The sequence below is a fragment of the Diadema antillarum genome, unplaced genomic scaffold (assembly GCF_040938485.1).
Source record: "Diadema antillarum isolate AM-2024a unplaced genomic scaffold, OU_Dant_1.0 seq00001479_RagTag, whole genome shotgun sequence".
Taxonomy (NCBI): Eukaryota; Metazoa; Echinodermata; class Echinoidea; order Diadematoida; family Diadematidae; genus Diadema; species Diadema antillarum.
Genome location: NW_027272218.1, coordinates 226,233 through 251,184, shown reverse-complemented (window position 1 = coordinate 251,184; position 24,952 = coordinate 226,233). Strand labels below are relative to the sequence as shown.

General features: G+C 38.0%; 1 protein-coding gene across 1 annotated transcript in view; it reads left to right on the top strand.

The window, feature by feature from the left end:
* The window catches only part of LOC139709897 (uncharacterized), a 34,889-nt gene extending 15,092 nt beyond the window's left edge, over nucleotides 1–19,797 (top strand). Inside the window, exons 10-21 of the mRNA XM_071621853.1 lie at nucleotides 1,005–1,257; nucleotides 2,729–2,871; nucleotides 3,606–3,680; nucleotides 5,447–5,596; nucleotides 6,444–6,481; nucleotides 10,711–10,885; nucleotides 12,538–12,609; nucleotides 13,701–13,782; nucleotides 14,755–14,816; nucleotides 16,071–16,182; nucleotides 18,807–18,898; nucleotides 19,601–19,797. Of these exons, the coding sequence (XP_071477954.1) occupies nucleotides 1,005–1,257; nucleotides 2,729–2,871; nucleotides 3,606–3,680; nucleotides 5,447–5,596; nucleotides 6,444–6,481; nucleotides 10,711–10,885; nucleotides 12,538–12,609; nucleotides 13,701–13,782; nucleotides 14,755–14,816; nucleotides 16,071–16,182; nucleotides 18,807–18,898; nucleotides 19,601–19,755 (1,409 nt within the window). The 3' untranslated portion in view covers nucleotides 19,756–19,797. The remainder of the gene's footprint in view (nucleotides 1–1,004; nucleotides 1,258–2,728; nucleotides 2,872–3,605; nucleotides 3,681–5,446; nucleotides 5,597–6,443; nucleotides 6,482–10,710; nucleotides 10,886–12,537; nucleotides 12,610–13,700; nucleotides 13,783–14,754; nucleotides 14,817–16,070; nucleotides 16,183–18,806; nucleotides 18,899–19,600) is intronic.
* Nucleotides 19,798–24,952: the final 5,155 nt, after the last annotated feature.

Below are 24,952 nucleotides of genomic sequence, written 5' to 3'. Positions count from 1 at the left end.
AACTTGAGGGTTCAGGCTGCACGTATTTGAGGTTTGAATGCGCGCACTAAAGTGCGTGCTCTAGTTTCTGCTAGGGAGAGGCGCGCTGTGCAGCTGAGGGTTTATGACATAACAAAGGCTTCAATTGGGAAATCGGGCGACTTTTCATGCACACAATGTTATAAGTACGTAGGGCCTATGGATGGAAATCACTGATATCTCTACGGAAGAACAAGATCAGTGGTGGCAATGAGCTGCATGCTTGGCGGAGGTCTGCGCTCTCAGAGTGCTTTTCTAGTTTGTTTATTGTTTTCTGGTGGAGGAGTCTTCTTTTTTTATGTCCCAGGCAAATCTACAATGCTGTGTCTACAAGCAATGTAGTGGTATGATGTGTAAATGATATACAGTCAAACCTGCCATAGTGGCTACCTGTCTATAAAGGTCACTCTTTTTTTTTCCCCTCCCTTGGGTGGTCGCTATTGACAGGTTTGACTATACATAGTAAGAAAATTAGATAAGGCATTGTTTTGATGGAGAAACACAGGCAGGACTATTGTGTGGCTGTTAAAATATCAGATTGAGTGTGGGAACATGAGGAAGTGTGACCAGAAAGTGAATGGAGGTATGGATGTGACCATGATGGAAATACCAAACAAGCTATGCATGGAATATGACACCGAGGTTATTGACTAGGCCATTCATGAAACATGTCAAGCTGATTCGTTAGCTTTGTCAAACTTGCAATTTAGGCAAATATTGTGGAGATAATGATGTGGTAAATGGGAACAAAGCATCATAGCACAATTTAATGTTCAAAATGCATGAAATAGATGAAATCAAATCTATGCAGACAAGTGATGACAAAATTTCCGGAGTGTAGTGCCTAGAAGTCTATCTGGATAGCCTGTTATTAAATTTTGGAGTGTATTAGCCACATCATCATCCTCTGCCTGTTGTTGACTGTCTAGTATGTCTATTTTTCTCATATACACCTCTCAATGCCTCCCCCCCCCCCCAATATACAGCTGCAGCAGCCTTGCAGCGACTGGACAATACCGGCCCCACCCCAGCTGCTGCGCCAACGTCTCCCCCAACAGAGAAGCCGGTGCCAAGTCTGCTTAACCTGTGCATCAAGTGCTCCTGCAAACGGCTGGAGAACCCCCAGAGTGGAGTCACCAAGCTGGAGGCGGTCCCTCCCAACCTTGCAGAGAAGCTGTTAAAAGAACTCAAGACAACCGGTCACCTTAGACCCAAGACACTGATGATGTTTACTCCGTGGTAGGTTTTCCCACTGGTGAGGTTTGGGACAATGACTCATACTCATACCGTAAATTTCTAAACAGTGTTTTATGACTTTTTTGTTCTTTCATGTCACAGACCTTTATTCATATTGTTAGCTGAGAACCAGAAGGGGGCTATGGCATTCTAAGATTTGAGCTTAAATAGAAATGGAACAATCAATGTTCATGAAATAAAAAGTTTACTAAATCAAAAGTGGGTAAATATGTAAGAATTGTTCTAAAAATCAGGTAATATAGTGACCGTGTGGTTTTGATTTTTAACATTTTACTGATATAAAAATAGTTTGAAATTAACACTATAATGTAGAGAAGATCAAGCTCTACAATGTGATATTAATAACTGAACCCCTCCCTCCCCCAACCCCCCAAATAAAAAACAAAAACAAACAAACAAACAAACAAAAAAAACCCGATGATGTTGCCTTTTGCTCTTTCAGGAGATAATGAGTGTATTAAAGAAATATCTGTCAATTCATAATTTGTACACAAAGACTCATTGTGATGCAACTTTGATGCGATTGTCTTAGCTTTGTGCTGTACATACTGCATTGAAGAATAAATGTGACCTAACATTGTGAAATATTTGTCAAAACTGATATATCTGTCAAATAAGAATGATTTGAAATGTAAGTTTTCATCTTAGTGTCAAGGTATTGCTTAGCTATACAAAAAGAATCGAATGTAGTTCATTTATTGGTGTTAAATCCATCAAAATGATTTCTCACAAGGTACTCTTCATCACACAGAACAAGCACAGAATATGCAAAGTTGACTTGAATGCTGGCAGTGAAAATATCTATTAGACAGATGTTGCCATTGTAGAGGTGTAATATAACATTTGACATCCCTTTGGGAGTTGTATTTTCCCAGAGCACACAGTACTAAGTGAAAATATCTTTAAAGGGAAAATATAACTCCCGAGGGACTGTCAAGTGTCGTCTTACATCAATAAGCAAGGCAATTTGTTCCCCTGAATGGTCTACATAAATACCCATCATTTCATTGTAGCTCATCAGCAGCCAGTCACATTTGTTGAATTATATTACCTGCTATGATGCCACTGCTGGCAGTTTGACAAATTTGATCCTCACTGCATTAGTCATGTGATTGCATTATGACCAATCACAGACCGGTATTTATGTAAACCATCTAATATGAATTTATATCGTATCAGGGCAATTACCCCTCGAGGACAATAACCCCCGTCTAAATACTGGTTAGTGATAAGGTAAGAGTGAAGATTAGGGTTAGGTTTAGGTTTAGGGTTAGAGTTTGGGTTAGGGTTAGGATTAGGTTCAGGATTAGGATTAGGGTTATCATCAGGGGAAGGGTCTGGGGTAATTGCCCAGGGAGTAATTGCCCTAGACCCAATTTATATAAAATGAAAATATAAATATGAATTTAAAAAAATACAATTCCTGAATCTTTCCTCCTCTCCATCTGTGCAGCCACCTCCAACGTCTCAACTTAGATTGCTATAAGTATGCCACCAATGATCTGATGCAGACAGTGCGCCCCCACGTCAACCTTTCCCATCTTAGCTTGGCATCCTGTACATTCATCACCGACCAAGGGCTGCAGCACATCACAAGCAAGTCTGAATGTTACAAACGTTTTGAAAATGTTTATTTCGTAACTATCCACTTTCAAAAGTGTGTGAGTGTACAGGTGCACTAAACATGTGTGTTTTGTGTGTGTGTACATCGTATGTTGTGTGTTAGTACAGCTGTGTATGTGTGTGTCGGTACATGTATGTGTGTTTGCGCCCAAAATTTGTAACATTGGAAGAAGTAGTATGTATTAAAAGTGAATGAGCCAGTCTTTTTTAATATACTTATTTTCTCAGCTTTTATTTTCCTCCTGAGCACACAGCAGTATATAAACCATACATGATACATGAGAGTGATGGCATATTGTTAGATTGAATGTAGAGTGCATAATTGTACATTCTAATTGGTGCAGTGTCACACAAGTATCAAGGAGACTTCATTGTTGCTATGGAAGGGAAAAATGTGTGATAAATCTGATTGTACAATGTACATTGAGAACAACTTGTAGTGATTACCTTTAACATCATTTCTGATCCACTTTAGCTGCTATGTGCACACATTATGTCTTTGTAATTCTTTTTTTTTTTTTTTTTTTTTGGAATGGACTTTCCTCAATTGCAATATTCAATTCTCAACCTTTATGATTCTGGTATATACATTTTGTTCTCAGTTCTGTGTTGAAAAGAAATGTTTCAGATATACATGTAAAATGAATTTTCTTTGTTAATTAAATGTTGCTGATTGCTATGCCAAACTTTTGCATTTTGTCTTACAGGTCTGAAAAAACTTCAGCAGCTCAACTTGTGCAATAACAAGAATCTCACCGACAAAATCTTCAATGTGGTGAAAGGTATTAGTTGTTGTTGTTGTTGTTGTTGATGTTCTGCTTTTTCTTCGTATGCTAACCCCAGAAGTATTGAGTAGGCCTACACATTGCTGTCAAGCCAAATTTCCTGTGAAATTGAACCTCATAATTATGACAGAATATCAACTACAAAAAGTTTGGATGAAATGAAGAGCCATATTGGCTCTCATTATGCATTGCATTTAATATAACTCATAACATTAAGATAGTTATGATTATGTATCACTTATGCTTTGTCTCTTTTGAAATAATCTAATATAGCTTGACAGTGGGGGGAAAGATATGTGGTGTGTGTTGCTTTTGATCATCAAATCAAAATTTTGAAAGAGCATACTGAGTACAGTCAAAAGCATGAAATATTATATGACTCATTATTGGATGCACCCTGTTCTCTATCTGTTTGTGATATTCTGTGAATTTGTGAAGGTATTCTTTGACAGGAGTTTTGATCAGAGTAAAACAGCAATTTTTGGATATTATTGAAATGGACACTAAAATTGTAAATGACATATAGCTCATAGATTGATAACAGTGAAATCTATCAGGTTAGCGTTTTTTTTATTTGTTTTTTTATAAAGGCCAAAAAGTACAGCTAAGAGCAGCAAACTTTAAGAAGTGACAACTTAATACCAAATAGTCCGCTTAATATGGTACCACGAAACACTGCTGGAGTATTTGTGGTGCATGTAATACCAAAGAGTGAGTGGTTTCTGTATTATATGACACTACCAAGTCTTCAATATTCAGGTATACTCTAAGCTGTATCACTGAACTCTTCGTTCTGACTTATAACACATCAAGTCCAAGAAACCACATTTTGGTGGTTTGGTGCTGTATCTCTTTCTCGTGATTGTTATCATCTACCTCATTTGATGAAGCCTCCATTCTGAGTGGTCGAATGTGCATTCTCTAGTTTTCGTTGCACTGCTGGGCAGTCAGCTAAGCTAGCAGTTTTTCAAGTTGCACATAAGCAAATCTTGCGCGCATATCTATATTTGCACGTTTTGAAATTATACTTCATGTAGTTTCTCTGAGAGCACAATTTCATTTCAATGCCTTTATTTCTCATAAATATCTGAAATTATGTGGGATGCGATATATAAAACAAATATCAACTGCTTCTTTTAAGGTCCCTGCTAAAACTATTTGCCCTCAATAATTTCTCAACAGTACTCTGCCCTGAGATAAGCTGAGGGGCATAGCACTGTTGGGAAATCACCTCTGAGCAAATAGTTGTAACCGTGCCCCTTGAAGCAGTCAATATTTGTGTACTATTTACTACTACTGTATTGTGGAGTACAGTAATAAATCACTCTCATCTGAGTCCTTTGGTATTCACATATAGTTTTGTTTTTCTGCCACTGAATATTCAAACACCTCTTAATCGCTAGATTTGTAAAGTTTACTTAAATTGGCAACACTTTTGTAAAAAAACAAAAACAACCCCCCCCCCCCCCCAAAAAAAAAAAAAAAAAAAAAAAAAAAAAAAACTCTGGCTTTCTGATGTTGTGCATACTTAGTGAATTCAACCAGAGCCACCAAATCTTTCTCTCATGTAAGATATGCAGTAGAATTAAGAACTGCCAATTTAGTCATTACATGATTATAGTTTCTGCAGCAAAGTCTCTCAGGTCTCAGTGGGTCAGCATGGATTAGGATCAATGTTTTTGGAACCATTATCAAACTTTTTATCCACATTAGTTTGTTTGGGGTGGTTTGTGCTCATCCTTATGGACATTTCATTCTTCCAGAGTTTCCGATGCTGAATGTGCTGCTGCTTGGGGGCACGTCAGTGACTGATGATGGCATTGAGACTCTTACGGCAGACCCGCCTCCAGGGCTGTCTTCTCTCAACCTCAACGAGACCAAAATAACAGACACTGCTTTGCTGTATCTTGCTAGTAAGTTCTTTAGCCCTACAACATGTCTGTGGCTATTCACAAAAATATAGGTATATCTCACAGAATTGTGCAACATTTTCCTCCAACTGTATACTTGCATTGAATAAAGCCCCAGTCACATAGACATGCTGGATCACCCCGGATATGATCCGGGATGATCCGGGGAGAGATCCATGTTGACGCCTTGGACATCCCTGGACATCCTGGAGGCCAACACGGCAACTTTTGGTGGTCAAAAACATCCGGCGTCATCCAGGGCCTGCCATGTTGGCCAGGCAACCCGGGATGGTCTGTGTGGCTGTCGTGTATCTGCGGTGTTGGTCCGTGTAAACGTTGCGCTCTTTCGGCATGGACCATGCAGTTGCTGTGTGGGTCTGGCATGGTCCGTGTAAGCTCCGTGTAGATGCCGTGATGATACCGTGTGCACAGTCATCAACTTTTGTCGACGCTCCATCCAGAGCGAACTATCGTATAGATCCTAGGGGATCCTTGTTTATATGTAACTGGGGCCTAAAGCCTTTTACGTGATGTGGTATGTATGCCAAAGAGAGAGAGGGGAAAAAATGGCCATGAAGAGACTGATTCTGGTGTGGAATGGAACAAAAATGTATATATCAGGAGGTAGAATAGAATGCCACTAAGCTAACATGACAGGTACTAATTTCTATCTGTTCCTACATAAAGTGTGTGTGTGTGTGTTGTGCAATATCTTGGGGTTGCCCTTGAAGATGTTAACAGCATGTTACATGTTATTTTTATATAAATTTTTGTAATGTAATGTTTGGTGACTACAAATCAAGGTAAATATACATTTTTAGTCTTCCTTGTACGTTCTTATTCTATGCAGGACTTCCCATTGTGAATCTGACAGTAGAACACACTCAGGTAAGACCACTGGCTAATGTAAGCTAGTGCCACACAGGATGCATTTGTTGCAATGATTAATGCCCACAGTGTATCCAGTCTCTTCTGTCAAAGTTTGAACCATTTTATTATTCAGTCAGACAATTTCAGCATGAGAACAGCATGCGGTATTGTAAAATTTGAAAGCTTCTCCAACAGAGACAATCCCTACTTATCAAGCCAATTACTCAGTAGGATTGAAAATTGCCATTGCAAACACTCTATGTTTGATGGGAATAGGCTAAAATCAAACAAAGGCAGTACAGTGCATTCCGATGAAAATTATATTGTAAACATAGTTAAAAAAATTTCGTTATGACAAAGTAAAAATTCAGAACCCCAAGTTATTATCTAAATATCTTTGTACATTTCATTTGTTCAGCTATAACGACATTTCGGAATAACAAAAGAAAACTGCCATTCAGGAGGACTTCGTTATACTAGGAGTCACCAATATTTGTTACTTGATGAATAAGAAGATTGCAAGATTTTGCATCATATCATGAATGAATGATGTTAATCCCACCTGTATAAACTGCTGTATATGTCATACATTTAGCAAGTCTATTTTTTTCTGATACTGTCAAATCTGTCTGTAGCGGCCACACATGCACTGGCGTAGCCAGGGGAGGGGGGGGCGATGGGGGCGGTCGCCCCCCCCTAAGATTTGGACCGGGGATTTGGGAGGCGGAAAAAAAAATGCGTGTATACTGTATGCATGCACATGAAGCGGGTCTCCTTTGCAACCTTTCATCAAATAAGATTTTTTTTTTTATATTTCACTCAAAGTGTGCACCAGATCGTTGAATTTCAATTCAAAATATGCAAAATCTCTCGTGCTTGGGAGGGGGTATCCCCCTCCCAAACCCTCCCCCTCTGTGCCTCTTTCCCTAGCTAAGTATACTTTTTTTAGATTTACAAGAAATTATGAATAATTCTGAGTGCACAAGACTTATCTCTTATATTCCGAAAACTCAAGGTTCCCTCATGTATAAGGGGAATTTCCCCTTTTAATCGACCCTTTCCTCCTCAGCCCCCCCCCCATCAGTTTTTTTTTTTTTTGTGTGTGGTGATTTCCCAAATGTTGATTCCATCAAATATGCGTATACGAGATATCTCAATTTCAACCTTAAAAAGGCAAAAGCTCCATCGGAAGGGAAGGGTGGAGATAACACTCGCCCACGCCTTCTCCCTGCTCGCCCCCCCCGCCATGCATAGAAGTAGACTGTGGCTATACCCAGATCGCTTTATTTCAATTCTAAAAACGCAAAAGCTCCACGAGCGGGAGGGGGAATCCCCCTTCCCCTAAGCTCTACCTCACTAGACTTTATACATACACCCAGATGGTGCACATTCGGAATAAGAGCTAAATTCCGTGATTTTAACACTTCGATCAAAAAGTATTGCACCAAAAATTTGCACCAGATCGCTGAATTTCAGGTCTGAAAACGCAAAATCACCTTCGTGTGGCAGGGGATATGCCCCTATCTACACCCTCGTGTGCATGCTTTTTCTGTTTGATTGCTGAACAGACAGCGTTCATGATATTCAGTGTAAGAATTAATACAAGAAGACTAGTGTATTTAAATTATACCATTTTATAGGCAAATTGTTCAATAATAATCTACACTAAAATATACTGCTATATACCTTAAACAAGTTGGACTGTTTCTCGTCGATAAAACGCGCAAAAACATGCATCAAATTGCACCATTTGCAATATCAAAATGCAAAAAGTTCTTATCGTGGGAGGGGGGACACCCCCCTCCCACACCCTCCCCTCCCCCTTCGCTCGCTCCGCTAGCTCGGGTTCAGTCGCGTTCATGATATTCAGTGAAAAGAATGAAGTGTGTTTAAATTATGCCATTTTATAGGCAAATTGTTCAATAATAATCAACACTAAAATAATACTGCTACCTTAAACAAGTGGGACTGTTTCACGTCGATAAAACGCGCAAAAACATGCATCAAAATTGCACCATTAGAAAATCAAAATGCAAAAAGTTCTTACCGTGGGAGGGGGGACACCCCCTCCCACACCCTCCCCTCCCCCTTCGCTCGCTCCGCTAGCTCGGGTTCAGTCGCGTTCATGATATTCAGTGAAAAGAATTAATACAAGAAGTGTGTTTAAATTATACCATTTTATAGGCAAATTGTTCAATAATAATCAACACTAAAATATACTGCTACCTTAAACAAGTGGGACTGTTTCACGTCGATAAAACGCGCAAAAACATGCATCAAATTGCACCATAGAAAATCAAAATGCAAAAAGTTCTTACCGTGGGAGGGGGGTTCCCCCCTCCCAAACCCTCCCCTCCCCCCTCGCTGGCTCCGCTCGCTAGGGTTCAGTCGCGTTCATGATATTCAATGAAAAGAATTAATACAAGAATTGTATTTAAATTATACCCTTTTATAGGCAAATTTTTCAATAATAATCTAAACTTAAATTTACTGCTATATACCTCAAACAAGTGGGACTGTTTCACGTCGATAAAACGCGCAAAAACATGCATCAAATTGCACCATTTGCAACATCAAAATGCAAAAAGTTCTTACCGTGGGAGGGGGGACACCCCCCTCCCACACCCTCCCCTACCCCCTCGCTCGCTCCGTTCGCTCGGGTTCAGTCGCGTTCATGATATTCAGTGAAAAGAATTAATACAAGAAGTGTATCTAAATTATACCCTTTTATAGGCAAATTGTTCAATAATAATCTACATCAAAATAAACTGCTACCATAAACAAGCGGGACTGTTTCACGTCGATAAAACGCGCAAAAACATGCATCAAATTGCACCATTTACAACATCAAAATGCAAAAAGTTCTTACCGTGGGAGGGAGGACACCCCCCTCCCACACCCTCCCCCCCTCGCTCGCTCCGCTCGCTCGGGCTCGGTCGCTTCGCTCCCTCGCAGACTAACCGCCCCCCCTAAGATGAAATCCTGGCTACGCCGCTGCACACATGGGAGATGAAAATATGGCTGTTACAGACAGGTGGTCGCTATAGACAGGCTCTATAACATGCTTTTTCTCGGAGGAGGGAATTGCCTTTGATCGTGGCCGTATACGGCAGGTGACCACTATAGACAGGTGGCCGCTAAGGCAGGTTAGACTGAAGGGACTCTGGCAAATTCCCAAGTCGTCTTATTTGAGATTGCCGAGTACAATTTCATCACAAACCATGTCCATGTACAATGTACTGAGTACAAACCCATGTATGCATGCTCGTCACATGCATGTTGTGATCAGATTGAATAATATTTTTATGTGACCTAATATTCTTGGTGTGCTCTCTACTCGCAAATTTCACAAAAATAAAGATTTCACAAAGCATAATTATATCATATAAAGTATGCAAATCAAAGGAGATGATGATGTGATCGCCTTTTGAGTCTTCTTTGGCTACTTGTTTGAAATTCAGTCAGAACTAAGACAAACGTATATCTTTTACACCAAATCAATGTTGGGCTACCTTTCATCATATTCATGAAATAGTATAGATAGGTAATGGACTATTGGATTACTGTAAGTGTACTCTGTAAGTTGCATGATTACCTTTTCGTGCCAAGCAGTTATGAAATATACCGCCGACATTAGCAGGTTCTTGAATTTGCGCTGCACAATTGTCAACCTAATAAAGATGTGCAGAGAAAATTGTGGGGATTTTTTTTTTTGTATCAGAATTCGCGCTAGCCAGAAGTAGCGCGAAATACATGAAAATCAATGTACCACGTAAAATATCTGCATTTGCAGTACGTGTTTTGCTCTCAGACAATAGGTAGTGGATTGTAGGGTTTCTAGGCTAGTGTTTTTTTGGTTTTTTTTTAGTCAGAAAAACACTTTACGTAATGTTTGTGTGGATTAGAAGAATCCAGAAGAAAGTCCAACATTACGGTATATGGTGTCTGTTTTTGATTACCAAAAGAGTCTAAATAGCAGCTGGAATGCTCCCTAGAGAATAGAGTGTGTGCAATACTGTTGAAGACCTTCTTCTAGTTGTTTGGATGTACGTATGCTTGAAAATTCTATGGGTACCATGACATAGTTGAAAGGTGCTGTATGAAAAGGTGTTGTGAAACTTTCAGCTTCATTCATAGTCTTAACTGTTTGTAGTCCACAGGGCTTTACAGAGTGCAGTCTTCTCATTCATCAGTATTCTCTTTACTGTGTGCCAGGTAAATGTCACTGTATTCCTTGGTCAAACCAGGTGAAGACTCTGGAACATGTGGGTAACCTGACTCACCTCGTCTTCCTCAACGTGGCGAGGAACCGTTTGACCAAGGAGGCCTTGTTGAACCTGCACCGGCTGCCAAACCTCAAGGCACTCTCTATCGTCAACATCGAGAGTCCGATGGGGGACGAAGCCCTCGCCTGCCTCCAAGGTATGTTATTGCTTCAGATGGAGAGCAGCCTTCTGGCTCAGTCTGTGGCAGGTCTGCCCGTTTATCGAGAGATATATGATTTGAGGCCCTGTAGGGACAAGCTGAGCGACTCTTGAGTGTCCCTAATTCTGCAAATGCTCCCTGAAAACTCTTTTGCCATGTCCCGACAAGAGATGTTCAAAGCCTCTCTGCTTTGAGAATCATTTTGGCTGTACCTAGATTCATCTAGTTAGCATGTATTGCCTGATTGATCTATGGAACCTCCACAAATTCTCATATCTGGATGTCAGCAGTCTTGGTAGTGTTTTTTAAAAATATGTGTTTGTTTTGTACGTGTAGTTGTTGTTTCTTTTTGTGTATGTGTAAGAATTCAGCTTCTTTGTATACTCCGGCACTCATCCTCAACAGGTTAACTAAAAACTCTGTCCCAGAGACAGGACATACATGTACAATGTAAGGTGGAAGTTTAGTGTATGATAGTCATAAGACGCATAGTCGAATGCATGCCCTGGGTACATCAGGAAGTGAAAGGAGGAAGAACATTACAGATTCTCGTTACCCATGCATTATTGACTGCAAAACAGACATGATGGTGCTAATGCTCTATGGCAGTTCCATCATGGTTCTGTCATACTTTGGTCAAAGTGACATTTGGTACAGATTTCACTGACCACAAGAAGTGACAGAAGCAAGCTATGTTTTACAAAAGATTCCTGAGAATAATTTTTGATGTTTCTTGTGTTTGAAGATAGGAGCAAGTGCATGATTCGTTTTGAAATTTTCACTCATTGGACATGTCATATGTTTGCAGTTTTTTCAGTATTTTCATGAATTCTGTGAATCAACTGAATTTTGTAAAATTAACAACTCAGCATATTTTTAGTGTCCCCTGTACAAAAAGTGCAAAATATTATACAGTATGGCTTTCAGGTTGGAAAATTGCTGAATTTTCTCTCGAGTGAGGTGATGGTTATCATTTCTCATTCTGTTATTTTTGTTCCTGACCGCATATTCACCCACGTAAGATATTATCCTACAAACCCTGATTCACACAGTATTATGCTCATGCATTAAATGTGGCTATTTGCCTGTGTTCTTGAAGGAAGGCAAGTGTGGCTGGACCAAGTCATGAATAATCAGTACTGTCTCTGTGTGGTCAAGTAGATTGTATGACATGGAAGGCTGATCACAATGTTTATAATAACTTTGGATACAATTTATTCAATTATACAACAGCATGCAGGTAATGTATGGAACAAAGATTAAATCTTCAATGGGTTGTTAGGATTTCAGGGTTCCAGACACCACAAGTTACCTCTGTTGCTCATTTATCAGACCAGTATCTATGGTGCCACCTTTTGGTGTGACTTGTTTTTGTTTTTTTCTTTCTTTCTTGTTTTTGTTTTTGTTTTTTGTTTTTTTCCTTTGACAGAGAAATCGTAGCAGAAGCATTTTGTTCTGTGTTTTTTTTTTCTTTTGTTTCTTTCATTTTTAACCCGTTGAGGATGAGGCCCGAGTATACTTAGGCAGGTGTCTATGGGAAATGCTTGTTGTAGAAAAATCAAACCGTCCTCAACGGGTTAAGAAAAAATCAAATTGCTGTTTGCAAATCCTGACGTGATCAGTTTTGTTTTGGATGGTCCTGATTTCAGGTTTGCAGTTGGTTAGACTCTCGCTTCCTGACCGCCACACAGTCACAGACGTTGGTCTGAAGAGCATTGCTGGTAAGATGTAGAGATATGTGATACTACATCTCCTACAGTGACCCACATTAATTGATTAATCAAGTCGTGCAACATTTCATTGTTCCGTGTGAACCCTTCAGGAATGGGAGAGGGAATGATCAGAAAGATAATTCCTTCAAATGTTGAATAAAGGCAATGAAAAGAAAACCCAACTAAAACAATAGTTGGGTGTCATATGCATTCCTTGGTTGTATTACAGTGTACATCGTCACTTGTATATTATGAAAGATTGTACAGGATGGGTTATATAAAGGAAGAAGGTTGCATGAATGTCAAGAATATTGATAGGGATGGTAGAGAAAGTGATAAGGCGTAACGAGATCAGCAAAGTCATACAATTTGACAGCAACTAGAGATTGAGGGATTGGGCTAATGTAAATGAAGATTTGTTTATTAACTCATGTTAGGGTAGTGATTTGATGGCAATTTTGAGTCAAGAGTTTATTAATGACAAAGTGTATAATGATCTTGCTTTTAAACATAAAAATATATTACATGTATATATATTGATCATATTATAACCTCGTCTATGAGAAACAGAATATACTCTGCAATGAAATAGTGTCGGCAGCAGTGGAAATAAGACAGTTGATTTGTGTCATGTACTTTTCTAGTAGGTCCTTGAAATCCAGATTCAGGTTGGATTGAATCCAGTGATGCTGAATCAAGTCCAGAAGAAACTGGTGCAAAAATGCTTTTTTAGCCACTGATTTGTGGCTTAGAACCTCTGATGGCCTGCCAAAACCTAGCCGTATGATCAGACTGTGTTGTCTTGTTCCACTGTGGGGTGCTGTGGCATCGTGGATATGACTCCCGACTCCCAGTTAGAGGACCCGAGTTGGAATCCCGCCTAGTGCTTACGTCCTTGGACAGGATGTTTTTATCCACCATGTCCCTCTCGACCCAGGTGTATAAATAGTACCTGGCAATGCCAGGGTAATAATAATGGCAGGGCCCTCTGGACGCATAGAGCAGTGGCAACACTGAAGAGGCTACCCCTGGAAAAAGAAGACATTATTATTATTTTATTTTATTTCATTTTTTCAATGATTCATTACATTTCGATGCAGGCATGCAGCTCACCCAACTGGATTTGGCAGACTTCATCCATGTAACAGATGAAGGGATACATCACTTGGCAGACATGACCACGTAAGAATGACTGTCCAGTTGATACCTGACCCGGGGGGGGGGGGGGGGGGGGGGGGGGGGGGGGGCCTTAATGTTCCCATCCGTTGTGATTGATACAATTGTATGCTATTGAATGAGGTGACTGGACATCTCACAAGAATCATTTTAAGCCCTGAGATTGGAATATTCTTCATGTTTCTGATGTTAATGTCATCACATGTTATGTATGGGTTTGTCACAATACTTATATTCATATAATTTCAAATTGTCATGCAAACTGAAAATTATCTGCAGACACTCCAACAACTTTTGAGTATGAACAACATCATCGTCCCTCATGACATGTGTTGCCACACTCTCTGGCCTCAACTAGGCATAGAAAACCTATATAGAAACTCATTTTGTTAAACAGGGGATTTTTTTTTAAAGTCCTTTCCAAGACATTACTTCCTAAGAAGTGCAGCATTCGCACCATTTCAACAGCACTGCACACATAAAATTTTGAGCATTGCAGAAAATCTGAAACTTGATTTAAAATCAATTGCTGTTATAATTTATTGTTCTGTCATGTTTACATGTATGTTTGCCATTGTTTGATATTTTGCATTATTTACATTTTCATGTTTGAAAATGTGCTATATAATCGAACAGTTACTATCTGAGATTACTGGTGCAGGTGTATCTACCTTTAAATTCATTCACTTTTTTTTTTTTTTTTTTTTTTTTAAGAAAACATGCCAGGCATATTTGAGACTGTTGTCACATCAGTCATCATGCTGTTCAAGTACTAGAGTACATGATTTGATGTAATGAACTACAAGTAAATTGAATATGTAAAAGATTATTATTTGTGCAAAACTTATTTGGGAAAAAAAAAAAATTGAAGGAGAATCTGAAATCCTGTTGTTTTCTGTACTAAAATTGGACACATATTACAAAAAGGATATTGAAAATCACTAATGCTTTGCATTATTGGGTCAATCTTTACACCAGGTTGCAGATGCTGAATCTGTCGAATACCAAGATTACTGGTGCCGGCATGACCCATTTGACTGGTAAGAAGTGACCTCCTTAGAGCTCTCCAAACCTGCAGTATGTCATGATGTCTGTTTAATGATGTGGATTCGGTAGTGTTGTCAGATGTAAGGCGATATATTTCGATGGAGGTGCCCCTCAGTGATGGGCATGGTACAGATCTTCTTGTTACGAAAGAAAGGTACCCTTTATCTTCTTGAGCAATGACCTTATTCATCACATTGTGATAAATTAAGTTTCAATTTTCTTTTTTTTTTCTTTTTTTATAGAGCAAATATCTGTAATTTGACCTGGAATTCATTGGAATCTAGCACTTGTGTGTGATTTTGATGTTTGATTCCAAATACACATGATATGGACTCAGATATTAAAAAGAGAACAGTGCTGTTATGGGACAATATCATGTCAACATGAATCTTATGTTGTACATTGTACTTTAATGGATGAGACATCAGCAAAATGGGACATATTTTTCACAACGTTTGCAAACCTTTTATACAATGAGATAGCAAGCCAACGGGTAATGGAGAGATCTGGGGGCATTTAATGAAGCCGCTCATGAAGCCGTTTTGCTGTTTTGTTCCGCAAATTTGTTGGACAACTATTTGTTCTCAGCCAATTAGATACAAGGATGTTAGTACCTTTCTTATAACCAACAGCTTGTCAGAAAAAAATATTTGACAAAATGCTCTGTGAAATGCTCCCATGGGCATTTTTTCATAAAAGTTGTTAGCTCTGACAAGTCAGTCTCTGGCAATATTTCATTAAAATGCTTGGCTTTGATTGGCCGAGAAGCTCTGGTCAGTGACTGTTACGATGGTGATTGTCAGAGACTGACAACTTTCATGAAACTGTGCCCAGGACCTGATTAACAAGGCAAAGAATTTAATGAATCTGTAGTTTAGACCTGATACTAGTACAGTACGAAGTAATACACATAGCAACGTAGGTATGCCTTCTCTACTGTAAAACTATATTAGTAGTCATTGTGTCACATATTTCTGAAAACTCTGACAGACAGTATACAATGTTATGTATGATCACTGAAAGTGACAAAAACTTCATTGTTTTGTTTACATTTTGTGTAATAACCCTCACTGTTTCTTTTGCTTTCCCCTCAAACACAGTCATTCTTCACTTCTTCTTTTTTTTAACGCCATGCTTGTGAATCTGTCCATGATGTTTTCTCTAGTTCATAGATGTATTTAATACATCTACATGTATATATAATATAAATAATATTACTGTGTTTTCCCCATTTTGGTCAATAACAGGGTTAAAAATGTTAGGAGAGCTTCATTTGGACAGGACAGATGTCGATGATGAAGGAGCCAAAGAAATTGGAAAGCTGAAAATGCTTCTAGTCCTTAGTATGGCAGCAACCAAGTGAGTTTCCTGTCAAGGCAGCCATCATTAAACAATGTCATGTAACAACAACCCCCCACACCACAAAAAAAAAAAACAACAAAACAAAACACATCAAACAAATAAACAGACAAAAACAAAAGAAAAATGAATTTGGAATTAATGCAGGGAAAAGAAATCTCCAGCAAGCATGTGTTTTGATACTTCAACCTTGATTCATGTTTCAATTATGTCATGTTCAACACTGTATATTTATATGATTTTATTGTTTCAGAAATAAAGCAAACAACAAGCATGACAGGGATGACAAGATGGTAGTAGCAGCTCACTTAATTTCATTTGCATCTCTGGCTTTAGCCTAGAGGAAGTCTCTGGATGTGTACTGAATATCCATGTCAAACACAAAGTGTAGGTCGTTCATGTGCATCTAAAAACAGGAAGGTGGATTGAGAATGAGAAAAGGAGGAGCATCCGTCCAAAGAGAGATAAGAATGAGAGATACGTAGGTTGAATTGAAAGAGAGCGTATCAGACAATAATGTGGTGAGGAACAAAACATTACAAGTGGGTGGGGGCATTACTGGGGCAGAATAGTTCACACTGGCCTTTGGAGAAATGAATGTGGATGCCTCATCTGTAATTAGATTATTTGAGTTAACCCTATTAAGCCCAAGCTATTTTGACCCCTCGCAGGCCAAAGGGGGGGGGGGGGGGGGGGGGGGGGGGGGGCACATTGTGCCCCCCCCCCCTATATAACTTTTTTATTATTTGATGTATCATTGTCATATTTGGCACGTTGGTAGAGTAACTCATACTCTACATGACTGTACATTTGAATTTTCACAAGGTCACCCATGGAGGGCGCTATTTACCAAAATATAAAGAAATACATAGGAAATATGCTAAAAACATGATTTTTCTCTATAATTTCTTTATCCCCATTATATATGTCTTATTAAAGACCAATCATTTTCATATTTGCCACAAATGATAAGCAAGTGGAATTTTATTAGTTGTCATGGTTGAAATTTCTCAAGGTCACCACATGGGGGTGCTATTCATATCAACATAGTGATACATTATGAGACCTGGGATGAAATGTTTGGGATGGGTACATATATAGTTATGACATTTCATATTTGCATAATACTGGAATTTTGAGATTGCAAAATTGATAATATGATAAACTAATGATATTAGAGGCATAACTTGGGTGAAGGAATCAAAATAACTCAAAATATAAGGGCAATCTTTAGAAAATATTGCTTTCAATTATCTCTATTATATCTATTGTTTTATGCCTTTGTCACATAAAAACAAAGGAAATAATAAGAAAAACTTTCCAGGACCATAATTACTTCAAATTTTGCTCCATCAACAAATTTCAGCCAAGAAACACCCATTTCATACACTGTAATGCCGTTAAAAGAAATGGGAACAGAAAAAAGATGCAAAATCTGACTGACATGGTTGTCACTTTATGGTTGCCATGGCAACCAGCAACACCAAATATAGCTAAATTATATATTAAAATGTTCGCAATAAGATTTTAGGAAAAGTCACCAAATTTGGTTGAAATCGGATCAAGGGCGAAGGAGTGGCAAACGAAAATCTGGTAGGGGGGCACAATGTGCCCCCCCCCCCCTTGGGCTTTATAGGGTTAAGGTACTGCCTCAACACCAAGATTTGGTTGTGACTCTTCAAAAACTTTGGTATTTAAGTTTCTGCTCTACACGAGGATGACAGTGAAATTGAATTAAGTCGCTTGTGTGGATGCTGCTTTCTACTTTAGATGATATTAGGAGCAAAGCTCGTAGAACAGATATGTTAAAACAAAATCTCCAGTAGAAATGTACAGGCAGAGCCTTTCTGGTTCCCATGCCACAAATGCTGACATCTCTCTGTCTAATGAAAAACTATGCCCTCAATGCCAATTCAGTACGATAATATGTTCTAATTCTAACAAAATGCATACAACACCAAGTTTTCTGTAATGCTTGCATCTTTTGATACTGTATGGGGAAAGAATACGTAACATATGTGTTGACTTCTGATGAGCAAGATACTACCTTTGCCGATTTCATATGTGATGTTTGGTAATGTGGCTCTTGATCTCTCTGAGGATTATGTGAGGAAGTTAAATTTCACTGATAAAAGTATACAGCTTCTGTGTAGGTACATGAATAATGTGCTCCAAACTGACTCAGTCTTCAGCTGCTGAGTCAACATACAATTTGTAGGTGCCCATAGGGTAGTGTATATTATGTGTGTATGCATGTAGAAGAAGGCCTACTGATGAATTTCCTACAGCTCAAGATACCACACTACTGTAAAACATGATATATTCACGGCACAAAATTTTTGCGAATTGGAGCCGACGGCTTTTTTCGTGGCAAGAAATTTTCGCAAATTTGCCACTTGCGTTCAATGCATATAGTGTAGATAAGAAATTTCGCCTGCATTTTAATTTCGAGAATCTTGGCGCTCGCGAAATTCGCGAAATTAAAATGCACGCGAACATTCCTCGTTTTACAGTAATTCATGAACTGCATGATACTGTAGTCATCTGTCTCCCCCAACCCCACCACTCCCCCCATCTCTCCTTCACTCACTTTGTCATTGTTATTACTTACTTTCTCATTGTAGGATCACTGATAAGCTTTTATTATCTGGCGCCCTCAATGGATGTGCTCTCTTGTCTAAATTAAACCTCAGCAGAACTGACCTCACAGACAGAGGTAAGTTATCCTGTTAAGTTGAACTTAGATTTACCATCCATATGACAAGTATTCAAAGCATTCACCTACAAGCTACTTTTGTGCCCGTGTGCAAAGTGCACTCCATTTGTATTCTATTTATTTAGATTTTACAGTTGCTTTGTAAAATTTGTATGTTTGATGCTGAGTTTTTAGAGCTTTTCCAACATTTGGGGAGACCTTTTCTTCTCCAAGCTTTGTTTTTGTTAAAATCCATGTAATGAAATACAGAGAATGTGTGTTATATTTCATATTGTGCATTACACGATTATGCCACAGCATTGTCAAATCAAATGAAAAAGTTTAAGTAGTAATTATCATAACCTCCAAAGGAAACAAATATCAAAACTGAAAATGGCAGCTCAAGATACTAAATTAAGATGCAGTGTTAACACTTGCACAATTGACTACAATTCAGTTTTTGTTTCTTTCAGTGGTAGATACCTTGTACAATCAAATTAAAGCTGGAAACTACATGTACAATGTATGTGTGAAAAATCTTCATTTCTCACCACAGAAATCCATTGACAGATTCAGGTAAACATTGACATATACTTGAATATATTCAGAAAGTAGAAGCTGTATGAACCCTGTAACCGCTAAATCGTTAGCAAACCCCTGGGTTTAGCTGAAATCAGCAAAGACTCTGTTTAAGTATTCATATGCTCTCTTTCCCCTCCCAAGGCATCTCATTGCTGTCCTTCAAGTATCTGGAACTCCTGAATCTGGACTACACCTGTGTGTCTGCAACCTGTGCCAACTCCTTAACCCAGTGCCCCAATCTGAAGGTGGTTAGAACCAACAATCTGAGGAATCCGAGGGTCTTGGACCAAGACTAGATGTGCAAGGATGGAGCACTCAAATGGAACAGACAGAAAAAAAAAAAAAAAATGGGAGGAGTCATTTATCGCCATTTTATTCTGAAGCCATAATGGCTTATGGGATAGTGCCGTAAGCCTTAATTAAGACTTTGATTTGTTTTCTGTTCGTTTGTTTGGTCTTTTAAAGTGACTCATAAACATCACTTTGAATGATGCCAGGTGTGTGTTTTACCTTTGAACTGCATTGTAAAGTGGCAAGTGATATAGCAAAACCCTCTTATGGCAAGGTGATTTTGCAGGTCCCAACTCTTTTTATTTCTTTTTTGTTGTTTTTCTTACCCTGATATAGAGAGTAGCGTGACATAACAAGGTAATTGTCATGATTTTTACAGAGCTGCCAAGTCTACCTGATTCTGCAGGAGTCTCCCTGAAAATGTCAAATCTGTTCATGTCTAAATAAGAGAATATTAAAATATTTCTGATTTGGGAATTATTTTTAGCCCATTGAAATGCATGTAACAAACAGATATCTCCCTGATTGCTTCGTGGAATCTCCCTGATTTGGATGTGGGAATGCTGGCTGACCTGTTTTTAGGTCATTATAATGAGGTTCTCATGTAGTTAACAAGATGCTCTACCTGCTCTGTTCCCCTTGACCCAGATGTACAGTGAAATACCCGATAATAATGGGGTAATGATTTGTGGCAGGGGTTTCTGGGGAGAACAGTGAAGGAGTGATCCTGATTGAATATGACCGCTGTATTTGCCCATCGTATGAACTCTCAAAAGAGTAATAGCACAGTAATGGAGTGTCATTAATGCAACCGGTAGATGGCTAATTCCACTTCATCACATGTGAAACTCATTGGCCCCTGTTTATGAAGCATGTAAAACTTTAAATATACAACTGCTTTAGAGGCACCACATGCAGATACAGCTCTACTTGCAAGAAACATTTATACTGATGCAATTAAGACTATAACATAGAAATAAAAAAAAAAGTATTTAGCATCATCCACATTATGTGTGATAATCACAGGTTGATTTCCTGGACTCTAGGGTCCTATATCACATCAGCAGCACACGTACATACCTATCTAGTGAGGAGAGAAAGCTTGTTTATCAGTTGTACATAAAACATTTTTCATCATTAAACACGTTGGACTGAATTCTTGTTGTAATTGAGGCATTTTGGGACCGGAATGTTGTTGTTTTTTATTATTATTATTATTATTATTATTATTATTATTATTATTATTATTATTATTATTATTATTATTATTATTATTATTATTAGTATTATTATTATTATTACTATTATGTTATATTTTTGTTGTTGTTCATTTATGCCACTGGAATGGATCTTCAAAGTAAGTTGTCGTGATTTTTCATTAAATCATTCAACACATGTGCCATCTTAGAGTGATATCAATAACTTGATCTCCTTTTTACAGATCAGTCATTTGACTTTGTTCTCATGTATATTCTTATTACCAAGGCATTATAAGGATATAACCAATACAAGTGAAGTTCTCTTTTGGAGAATTTGCACTGAAGTTGATGGTGTTTTCCATTTACTACATACTGTTTTGTACTAAAGAAAAATATGTATATACAGTTTGATATTGATGAAACAGTAAATCATTTGAATAGATTGAAATGAAATTTAAATTGTGATGAAAATGAATGCAAGTTGAGATTTTGTGGAAAATGAATGCAAATGACAGTTATCTTTAGAATAACAGAGATGGAATATACGATTAATGCCTAGATGCATACGTAGGTAGTCTTTCTTTTTTTCATGGTTTCCTTATTTCAATTTCCGAGCCAACCAAGAAAATGTTAGTTGTTATTTCTTATCCACCACAACCAAATGAAGAGGTATCCAAATAATTAAAGTGATAATATCCACAGCAAACTGGGAAAAATGAAAAAGATGAAATAAAAAGAGGAAAGGTAAATGAAATGTAAATGTAGATTAACATTGTGTAATTAAATCTGCTACATATGGTTTTGATTTCTCTTCATCTGCAGAAGACATTGATTGTAGCTCAATTGTCTTTTTTTTTTTTGTCTTCATCTTTGAGTTTCTGTGGGGGAGACCTCAGAAAGATAGGCCCCTACTCTTTCATCACATCACCGACATGCAAATCCAATAGACTTATGGAATTTAATGTGGAAATGAAGCAGCCCCTCCCACCCCCGAACAACAACAACAACAACAACAACAACAACAACAACAACAACAACAACAACAACAACAACAACAACAACAACAACAACAACAACAACAACACAGTACCCCCTAGTGTCACTGCCATTAAATCTATATTAATGACAGTCTCAGTCTTGGTCACCTCTTATATCTCATTATCATTCAAATGGAATATAGAGCACCTCCTGGGTAAGACATGAATACCCCTCTAACTTTATTGACCCAGTTTTATGTAGGGCTAGTTCTGGATAAAGAATTCACTTCAGTTTTTGTTGGAAGTACCGAGGAACCTCATTAAAAAGGGGTCAATTGTATAACAAACCTTCTCATAGCAAGGTGGTTCTGCAGGTCTACCACTGTTTATTTACTGATAAAGGAAGAAACCTGATATTGCAATGTGATTGTCAAGATACGGTAGGACTTCTAGTGGACTTTTGTCTATCTAATCAGGTTTTCATGGTGAATGGGTTAGCCACTGAAAGGATGAGGGAATCGATTTTTATGTTTAGTATTTCTGTCCAGACATGATGATTTACAATTGAACAGCCATATGGTTTTGAAAATTAAAATTTTCTAGAATACTTTAAACCTTTTATAATCTCATCTCTGGGGAATTTCATTCATCTTAAAATTGTACTGTCCATTTTAGGAAAAAAAAATAATAATGATATGCTTTAATAGAAATGGACAGAGAGAAATGGAAATCACGTATGTAAGATATGTTACAACTTTATCATAGTTCGTTATATTTTTATTGATTCTTTGCTAGTTTTCACTACCATTTTCCAGTAGTCCTACACAGTTTTTGAACTTAACATTTCTAAGGCATCTGACAGATGTGTGATGCTCTGATAACAACCAAATGTTGTGTTTCACCCGTTATATGTCTCATGTGAACCATGTTAGACTTTATTCTCTATGTAGAAACTTATATTACGACAAACCATTGTGACTTGTGATCCTACTTTTTTATTGTTCATTGCTGTAGATATTCACCTCAGTTGATTAAAGAAGTAACAACAATGTGGTCACTCTCTAATAATCATAAAAAGACCTTGAGCATGGCTGTTAGAAATTTTATATGTGCAATTGCTCGAGTAATCATGATTACTCGTTACTGTATCAAAGTGTTTGCAGCCTTTATGAATAATCCATCTCTAATAAATCTGGAGTATTGGATTAAAGCATGGAGTGTACAAGGTTACTCTATGATCCCTTTTTTTTCTTCCTGTTTCAAAGATGAGAAAGAGAGATGACGATCTTTGCATTGTCTCACTGTTGTTTCAAGTGTTGTGTACGCAGCGATATGTCCTGTACAACATACATTGTACTCGTTTAGAAGAATTGATATTCCATGGTATATCACCACCAAAGATAATCGTGCACTGCAGTGTCATGATCCAATCAGCCATTCGCTTATCACTGTCCCATTCCACCAGGTGTGTTGTGAAAGGTGAATCAGGAAAACTGAAATCTCTGAATTAGTATAACGTTTATACACTACTTCGTGATTTTCATTTTGTCATAATGTCAACAAGTTTTTGTTTATTTTTTACCATTTTTTAAAGAGTTAAATGGCATGAAATTTTCCGTTCATTTCCTGAAGTCTATCACAGTACATTATTCTCATCACATAATTGTTATCGAAGCTTGAATGTCTACTTCCTTAATTCATTTATGTTTACCCTGAACATAGTCGAAGATGAATAGTGAATGGTTGTACACTGTGTGCAAGATTGAACAAATGGACCATTTGACAACTAAAGACCATAAATCAAACGATGAATAGACGAAACATAACAGGCTGTACTCTAGGGATCTGCGAACAAAAGGACGTGCAAGGAAGCATGAAAGGAATGAAAATTGACTGAGCGCTTACGGTGTATATCCTGTTGAAATTATGCGTATATGTTTCAGGGGAAGGGTCGAACTGTTAAAGGGTGTGTACAGTTCTGGTCAAGGTGAGGATTTAGCTTTTAATGTTTTGCGAGATATTCAAAAACCACTCTATGAGATGCCAAAGAGTAGTATGCAATTCTAAGGTGTATCAAAATATTATTTGATGAAAATCGGTCTTGAAATGGCTGAGATATCCAAAAACAAGGTGAAACAAAGAGATCCTAATAAAGTTGTGGCATGTCGCCTTTTATTATTGGATATCTCAGCCATTTGAAAACCAATTTTCATCAAATAAACGTTGAATACTTCTTAAAATTACATGCTCTTTCATATTTCGTAAAAGGTTTCTCATTATCTCACTTAAGAATATTCAAAACATGAATCCCCACCTCAACGAGTACTGTGCAGTCAGTCACAGTCCCTTTAAAGACAAAAATTACCGAAGGCAAAATCATTGATTGCACACGATAGTGTTCTGTCCCTTTTCTCTTGAAGTGAAGTATGCATTCTGCCCCGGTGGCTTTGAAGGAGCGATAACATAGCGAGTGCCGCATTTTAACAATTGTGTCTGACACGGACTGTATAAAAGATACATACACCGTTTATGATTCGATTTTGACAGTGTCTTTAATGCAGAATTTTTCATATTCTTGCTGGGCCTAATGTGCAAAACAAATCTGCTTTATAGTAAGATGTATGAAAGAGAGGAGGTTTTCTGGCGTTCACACCCACATACGCACACAACAAATGCACAAATCAACACATGACCACTATTTGACCTTGTTGATACATTAACTTCCTCTTTGCGAAGAATAGAATACAGCTAAATGGACAAACTCGAAATTTTCCATCAACCCGTGTATACATATAAACAATGCTATGTAATGTCAATAAAAAAGACCAATTGTTTGTGTATTCAGTTGGGCTGAGGTAGAAACAGACAGATGAGAGAGAGAGAGAGAGAGAGAGAGAGAGAGGGGGGGGGGGAGAGATGGAAAAAATTATCTGATGAACGCGATAAAAACAAGTCTTCTGATATTACCTTTACTGTGAAGGGAACGGCATTCAAAATATGATTATGGTGAATTCCCAGACCCACAG